Raw genomic sequence first — 8,599 nt, 5'->3', positions numbered from 1 at the left:
TCATTCCTGCCTCTGCCACCTGTGTCTGGGCTGAGGAAATTTGGGCAAGTTATTTAATCTCTTAATGCCTCACTTTTGTTCCTTTCACATGCTGAACAGAACATTAAACTAAGACTGGGTCTGGCTTAACAAAATCTCTAGTACTAGATGGGCCCTGGATAAGTATATGTAGAATAAATCAATGCATGAGATGTATCCTTAGATGAATATAAGAATAGTAATGGTGTAAGGGATATTTTGCAGATAAACTGACATAATACATGATTAGTACACAGCACAGCACTGGGTCAGAGTTACTATTTTTATTGGGGAGAGTGCTAGAGAAGACAGGGTGGTTTTATTTTCTGGGTCTAATCTCTTTTTCTCCTTTAAACTGTGGTTGGGATTTATATTACATCTAGTGTTCCTATGCCATTTTCTAGCATCCATGAATTGTGTAAAAGGGAAAATCTTGATTTTATTACTACTCTTATCTCCTAAATCTTTCGTATCTGGGAGAAGTGGAAAAAGGCCAAATGGATTAAAGTGCTTTAGTATACAATCTGTCATTAATGAAAATGTTTTCTGAGTTAAGCATGTATGCCAGAAAAATGAGGGGTAGTATTTATGATATTTCATTGACTTAAAGATGTATTTTTAAAATTTTTACATATTCAAGGTCTAGATGCATTTTACATAATTTTATAATTCTTGGCTTCTTTCGTTCTCTCTTGCCCTCTATCTCTCCCTTCCTCCCTCCCTTTCTTACTTTCTGTTCATAATAATATGGGGAATCTTTAAAAGATTTGATGAAATATAGTATAGCAACATATTAAAACAGTATTTCTCAGCATTTATTTCTTATCACAACCCAGTCCTGTGAAGAAGTATCTTAGGTATCTTTTCCTTATTTCCTACTTCATGAAACCTTAACACCATGGGTATACTGTATATCTCCTTATGTACCACCTGTATTTTTGTATTTTATAGTAAAAAGAATAAGATCTCTTTGGTTGCCAAAAACCAGATTTCATCCCCTTGCAGCACTATTCATACCCATTGAGAATGTAGGTATTAAAAGTGATACACATTATACTTATTTATACAAATCTCTTTTTCTGGAGTCTTGGGAATCTTAAGGTAATTTTGACTTTAAATGTATAACAGCATGTCTAGGATTTCATTATTACCATAAATGACTGTCAAAACACGTGCATGTTGAACACTTGCTATTTATCCCAATAGTCAGAAAACTATCCATACTACCTTTTTCTTAACAAATAAAAAGGTCTTCAAGTTCTTCCAGAGATGGCATTCAACACACTAGTCTCATTTTATGAAATAAGACTATTTAGTCATTTCAGTGTAGAAATTTAGGATGTTTACTACTTCACTACTACATATTCATGATTTGAAAAATATATGTGCTGACGAAGCGAGCACAATGATTTGAGAAATATAGCTTGAACAAAAAAAAATCAATAGGGTTTTTATAGTATGACCTGAATTTCATGGATTATGAAGAAATAGCTTCTTTATTCCACATTTTGCACTCAGTGGGGAGAATGAAGATATGCATATTCTCGAAACCTTTGTGTGACACCCCTATCCTCCATTCTAAGTAGTTTTTAGATTTTCAACTCCAATAGTAACAATGGGCTATATAACTCAGTCCATTTGTGATGTGGGTTGTGCTGGAGGGCAGATAGAGAAACAATCTATGACCATGTAAAAGGAGGGTTTTCTCTTGTGAAGATTTTTATTGCAGTCTACACTTAACTGATGGAACAAATGATTTATGTACTTGAAGGATATATTTATATAGCAAAGTTGGTGAGTGCATTCTTAAATGTTCACTCATCATTTCTCTAGGCTACACAATTTAATTTCAATTTTTAAAGAAATTAGGGTTCAAGTAAAAGAGTTTAAAATTGGAGATACATAAAACTTGTAACTTTGTTGTAGTATTGCAAGGGGATATTTTCATATTCAACAATTCAGGCATGCATCTGTTGGCCCAGTTGCATTGGTTTGTGTTAACTGTTTGACTATTAGACTCTCAAATGTGTCAAAACAATGTGTAATTGTTTGGGGGCGGGCACAAACTATTCTAATAGACTAAGCAGTGTATCAGCAAACATGAAGACAGGTAGTACTCAAAAGAGACTCATCAGCAGTATACAAACATCCATATCAAGGCTGGATCAATCATATTAGTTTTACACAAGCTTTTGTAAATAAAATGTAGGTAAATTCAAAACCAGAAATCATCTCCTCCACTGCTTCTCGTACTTGCTCTTTCTCTCCCTTTTAATCGCAGCATCTCCATGATGCTCCGGGCATAGACATCTCTCAAGTTAACACTGATATATGAGTCAGTGGCTATATTCTTGGTGAGCTTCTTTAGGGCTTCACGCTGTCTAACAGCTGCTTCCTTGAGCTTTAAGGTGAAATAGCAAGCAGAAAAACGGTCGTTAATAATAGCAATAGGCAATGCCAAGACAAGGATTCCTGATAATATACACATGAAGGCCACGATTTTGCCTGTGGTGGTGTCTGGTCTAATGTCCCCATACCCCACGGTAGTCATGGAGGTTGTGGCCCACCACCATGCACAAGGGACACTTGTGAAGGTTGTGTCGGGAATGCTTTGCTCAGCAAAATATTCCACAGTTGAAAATATAGAAATTCCCACCGACAGAAATAGGAGCAGCAGGCCGACTTCTTCATAACACTGGGTGATTGTCATCCCGAGGGAGCGTAACCCTGTAATAGAACAACCACTGTCAGTCATGGACTTCTCTGCCCTCCTGCTCCTCTTTCCTCACTTCCCCTCTGCCTCCCTGCCAGGCACCCACTAACATGCCTTGCTCATCTTTTTTTTGTCCTCAGCAGTGGACAATGCTCTGGGGATACAAAGATGATGAGCTATCATCTTTGTGTCTTCAGATTACTCATAGTCTGGTTGATGGGACCAACTGAAGAGGATGGAAGATACAATTTTATGTATTTATTCTCTCATATATTTATTAATGCTATCATGTGTATAAAATAAAGTTAAGAGATGAGCTAAAAGGAGACAACATATGATAGAAATTTGTACATTAGTCTACACAATGGGATATTTGTATAGACTGCGATATATAGACTGTGGACTGTACTTTAAAGTATATATGGGCTATCTGTACAGCATATGGGGCTATATATATAGTATTTGCAGGATTGCATGTGAAGCTTCACATATTCAGAGCAGCATTTCAATGCCTTACTTCACAGTTTTCTTATGCCATTGTTTTCTGTCTTATTATGTTGTACGTGTCCTTTCTTTCTCACTCTCCTAATGAAGTTAAAATAATTGGTAGTATCATTGCCTGAAAGTCAGAGGAAGTAAAGGATTTTCACCAGGAGAATGCATTGTCCTCCTGCACACTACTCTAGAATACCTCTCAAGTTTAATTTATAGTTAATGCTTGGGGGGGATGTAATTTATTTGTATATTTTTCTAAAAGTAATGCTTAAGATAAAATTGTTAAATATTTATGCAAGTATTGATATCTTTTTCATAAATTAAAGCTTTATTAATACACTGTACTGCTTTAGAACTGAGAGAACCTTTGAAGAGGTGGCATTGTGGAAATTACTATTATTTTCTTTTTCCTTTCTTTTGGGAAATAATGTAGTCTTTATTGGGTGTTTTTAAATTGAATCCTGTGAAGAGTTTATAAATACTAGAAGAAAGCATCCCATTATATGTGTCAGGAAACAAAGAGTTGTACTTCTAAAAGTTGTTGGAAACCCCATTATCAAATCCCTGGAATGTGAGAGTAGCTAGGAAAATACACTACCAAAATTATATTTGGATAAGTCCTAATTACCTCAGAGATGTGAAAAAAATATATCTGAGGTTAACTTCTCCCTGCATTTATAAGGACAGCTACTATCAACCTCCTCTAGATGACCATTCAGGCACGTATCTGGGGAAATAAGGTGGGTATAGGACACTTTACCCAAATGATTTGTAGTCCTATGCCTTGTGTTTGTACTTATTATATTAATATGGTACTCTTCTCTAGTGAGCTTATTAAAATGTATGCCCCAGGATCCCACTCCTACAAGTAAATAAGTATCTGACTCTCTAGGGATTGAGGCTCACAATTTACATTTTCACAATCTTATTTTGAGGGATTCTTATTTTCATTAAATACTAAAACAAGGCTATATATATATGTGTATATATATATATACATATATATATTTTTTTTTCCAGAATTTTCAATAGCCACAAGGCCAGTCACTGAGAATCACTGCTCTGGAGGATGCAAGGATGAATGGATTTGTGTGATTTTCTTTGATATTGACTGTAACATTCAAGTTCAGTTGTGTGTATATGAGAGAGAGAGAGAGAATATTCATTAGATTTTTGAGGCTTTATGCACCCATAAATCTAAAGTATTCTTATTACCTTCTCTTTCCTGAATTCCAGATTAGGGACAAGAAATTCTCAGATGCTAGAAAAAGCATTTAGTTAGTGTCTTCTTTTTTCTTCCAAGGCAAATATTTCCATTGTTTCTTCAAAAATTATGAGCAGGCTACCAGCATCTGGTCATCTCTCTTGGGAGGACTGACATTCTCTTCTGCCAAAGAACGTGTGTAGTAAGCAAGCACTTCCTTGGACACAGAAGAGAAACTGACTGATGTCCCTATATAGCATATGCAACTTCTGTGCATCTTTCATATGTGGTTTATGCATATTTTATCTAGAACCTTCTAGAAGAAGAATATCTTTAATTTTTGTAAATCTTCTGGGCACTGCACTAAAATAATTTTAGTTTGTTCTATGATCAAATTGTCTATCAAATGTCTTATGGAGATAAAGTATGTGAGAGACCTCTTTACACCTGGGATAAAAACTCTGTTTGGCTTCCCTATATCTATTTTGAGATCAATGGGAGTTGGTAATTTTGAGTAAAATTCAGTCACTTCCCTTGGACTGTGATCAGAGCACTATTCTTACAAACAATGGCAAATTAAGGGGCATCAGCGAAATCAGAATACCTGTGGAATGTCTGCCCAGCTTGAGCATGCGCAGAGCCCTGAGCAGCCTCAACACCTGGACGATACGGCCCACGTTTTCCAGCTCCTGAGTTGTCTGGCTCCCACTCAGGCTCTCTACCAGAAGAGTGATGTAGAAGGGCAAGATGGCAAGAAGGTCTATGATGTTTGGCACTTTTCTCAGGAAGCGGCACCTGTCCCGAACGCAGAAGAAGCGCAGGACAAACTCCCCGGTGAACCAGCTAATGCAAACATACTCCAGGATTTCCAGCAGCTGCAGGTCCAGCCAGCTTAACTCAGATGACATCAGGGCCATGTTGACAATGGACACCACCACAAAGATGATGGAGATGACTCCAAAGATTCGGGCAGCCGTGGAAGACCCAGGTTTCTCCAGGATGTTCCAGAGCTTCTGGCGGACAGTGGGACAAGGTCCTTCTGAGAAGTCCTGCTCACTCTCGTGTTGACTTTCCTGGTCTTCGGTGTCCTTCTTAAAGTCTAAAGTTTCGCTCAGCTCCTTTCTTCTGAAGTATCTTTTAGACAAGACAACCTGATGATTAGTTTAACTTTTTATTGTTTAAAATATAAAAGAAGAATTAAACTGGGCAGTGAGGTCATGTGTTTTATTTTGGTAAAATGCAGAAAAATGTCCATTCGTAATTTACCTAGACTGTCTCCTGCCCACAGTATTCAAAAATGTCTCACTTGAAATTATGACTTTAAAACGACCATTGCTTGGTGGAAGTTTATATAAAAAACAATTTTTACCCAGCAAATCTGATGCATTCTGTTACCAATTTTCTCATAAGAAGAACATAAGTTTGCCATATGGAAACTTTTTGTGTGTGAAGGGAAGGTATTTATGAAGAAATGGCATAAAAGCAAGATAATAGCAAAGTCATCATCAAAGTCCCACCATCATTTGGTCAAGGAACCAACTTTCTATCTTTGGCATTTAAAGCGCCCACCATCCAAGCTTTTAAAGTTAGTGGCCTAGGTTTGATAAATGATAACACCTCATTCTGAAACCAGCCTCCCTCTACATGCATCATTTGGAGCAGAGCTTTTTTAATTACAGAGTCAGTCACCAAATGTTTATTGCAGACCTGATCTCTGTGCGTTAGACATGAATAGACACTGGCTCGCTCGCTGGCTCACTCACTGGCTCACTCACTCACTCACTCAAGAAATAAATAGATAAACAACAGACAATGCAAAGCTCAGAAAGTTCAAAAGTTTCCACTGAAAAGTCAGCCTGGGCACTTTCCAGCCCCCACCCTGTTTACTGTCTAGCCCAGAACTGGTTGAACTAGGCTCCTATAAAGCCTCCAGGCTCTACCTCTGCTTCTCTGTCCTACTGCCCCCACCTTTCCAACCCAGCCTTCTGCGCTTCCCAGTACCTGTCCCTGCAGCAGGAGTCAATGCTGAGTTCGTCGATGCCCCAGTACTGGATCTCCTGCAGGAAGGAGAGCGCGCACAGCTGTTCCATGACGTGCAGGCGGCCTGTGCGGTAGTAGTGCAGGACATAGCGAAAAGCCTGGGAGCTGCGGTCGAAGAAGTACTCGTTGTCCACCGGGTTGGCGTCGTCACAGAACTCCAAGGGGCTGGGCACCGCGGCCAGGGCCCCTCGGCGACGGCACGAGGCCACCACCACCGCCAGCTTGCCAAGGCGCGTGTGCGGGAAGCAGGACAGCGCCTGCTGCGAGAGCACGAAGCGGCTGCCACCCACGTTGACGGTGAAGCAGTCCCCTAGGGCCAGGGGTTCCCCTTCGCCTTCGCTGCAAAAGACGCTGGAGTCTAGCGAGGTCAGGGAGCAGCTGTCCAGCGGCGAGTCGGGCGGCGCCCGACCTCGGGGAGGCAGCTCCATCCTGTCCGCTGCTGCCTTGAGGTCTCCCCAAAGTTGGGGGCGCGCCGGAAGCCTCGGTCCCGTGAGAGGGGTGGCGCGGCCCCTGGTGGCAGCCGGGATTTCCCGGGCTCCCAAGGTGGGTGCCTTGCAGCGGCGCACCCCTTCTCTCTCCACCCCCGGTGCGCGCTCCCCCTCTGCGGCTGGGGAACGGCGAGGGCACCGTAGCAGCGCACAAGTGTCGGGGCGCGGGGCTGGGCGGGGAGGAACGGTCGCGCCCAGGAAAATGGTCAGATGTGGTCCAGGTCAAGGATGGGCCCGGGGCGCACTGCCAGGAACCGAGACCCTTCTCCGGGCCCACGAGCCCCCACCCCAACTTTGTGATCCAGATCTCCAGCCCCGGAGAGGAACGGAGAGAAAGCCCCCCTCTTTGGAGGTGGGGCGGGTGCCGGGGGCAGGGATGGTGGCGGAGGACGAGTTGACTCTTAGTGCAAGCTCGGGGGATGGCGAGACTCGCTCCTACCCGCAGAGATGAAAACGAAAAGTTCAGAAAGCAGAGGAGATGGTGACTGGGATGCGTTCCTTCCAACCTGAGGAGAGAGCTATATATATATTCCTCCCTCTTCTTTCACTGCGACTTCATAGGCCTTTCCGGGAGCTTTCGATGGGGGTATGAGCCCTGGGGGGAGGGTGTTCTTGGTGAGGGAACCCGCATCATTTGCGACCAGCTATTCTCATTTTACTCGGTCACTCACGTCACTCACGGTCCATTTTCTTCTCCCTTCTTTCTCAGGTTTCCTGGTTGAGAAATAGGATACAGAATAATGACTTTTATTTGAAATCCCAACGAGTCCCTTAGAACTAGGGGTGACCGATGCCAGCTTCTAGGGCGCGTTGAGGCACTTTGCACCGTTCAGGTTAGCCCTTTCTGTTCTTACAAGTTCCTCAGAGAACAGGTGTTCTAGGCTTGTTCGCAGGCACGCAGCAGAGCTCTCTTTTTAGGAGGAGGGAAGGCAAAAAGACAAGGAATAGAACAGGCGTGGGCTGGGGCAGGAGTTTAAATAGTAACCACGCCTCGGTAAGGGGAGAAGCTGAGCACCGCGCCCAGGTGAGGCTAGAAGTGTACCCACGGGGTTCCTTGGAGTCGCGCCCCAGCCGGTCTGCTGGACCTGGGGCCGGGATGGGGAACAGTGCAGGGTGACTCACCTGAGGCTCCAGGCACATCTGGTTGTGCTCAGGGGGCACTGCTGGTTACTGGCCTTCCTGATCCTGGTCTCCAGGTGAGGTCAGACTTGACAGATTCGGGCACTGTGCTACCAATTAAGCCCTTCGCCGGCGCCCAGCCTCGCCGCGCCTGCACCTACTTCCCGGCTCTGGCCCCTCGGCTGGCTACCGCAGAGTGGCCGCCCCCGCCCGCGCTCGCTCCGAGCCATTTGCAGTTCCCAGCACCAGCTGTGGGGAATGCTAGGCGCGGAGGGAGGTGAGACCGGGGGAGGAAGCGAGCACTTGATGACACTGACTATTATATTCATCCTGAAGACACTTCAAGAATTCTGTATTAGATTCCCATTTCTCTGAATCTGTGTGCTCACAAAGGCTCAAGAACATTATTTTTCAGTTGAATAAGTCTGCTAAACTCAGGGTTACAGCAGTTATATTATCTGCTTTGCATGGCACGGTTCAAGGCTTTCTTGTTATTTCCAGCAAGCCTCTCCGAATCCTGCA

General features: G+C 43.1%; 1 protein-coding gene across 1 annotated transcript; it reads right to left on the bottom strand.

Annotated features, from left to right (window-relative positions):
• Positions 1 to 2,233: 2,233 nt before the first annotated feature.
• On the bottom strand, positions 2,234 to 6,926 carry KCNV1 (potassium voltage-gated channel modifier subfamily V member 1; the record flags this gene model as incomplete). Its single annotated transcript, XM_084230317.1, has 3 exons — positions 6,432 to 6,926; positions 5,035 to 5,564; positions 2,234 to 2,745 (listed from the first exon to the last, which is right to left on the bottom strand). The coding sequence occupies exons 1-3, from the start codon at positions 6,896 to 6,898 to the stop codon at positions 2,234 to 2,236; spliced, it is 1,509 nt and encodes a 502-aa protein (XP_084086443.1). The 5' UTR covers positions 6,899 to 6,926.
• Between the last annotated feature and the right edge of the window lie 1,673 nt (positions 6,927 to 8,599).

Source organism: Talpa europaea (genome assembly GCF_964194135.1).
Source record: "Talpa europaea genome assembly, chromosome: 3".
In the NCBI taxonomy this organism is placed as follows: Eukaryota; Metazoa; Chordata; class Mammalia; order Eulipotyphla; family Talpidae; genus Talpa; species Talpa europaea.
This window is presented reverse-complemented; position numbering and strand designations above follow the sequence as displayed.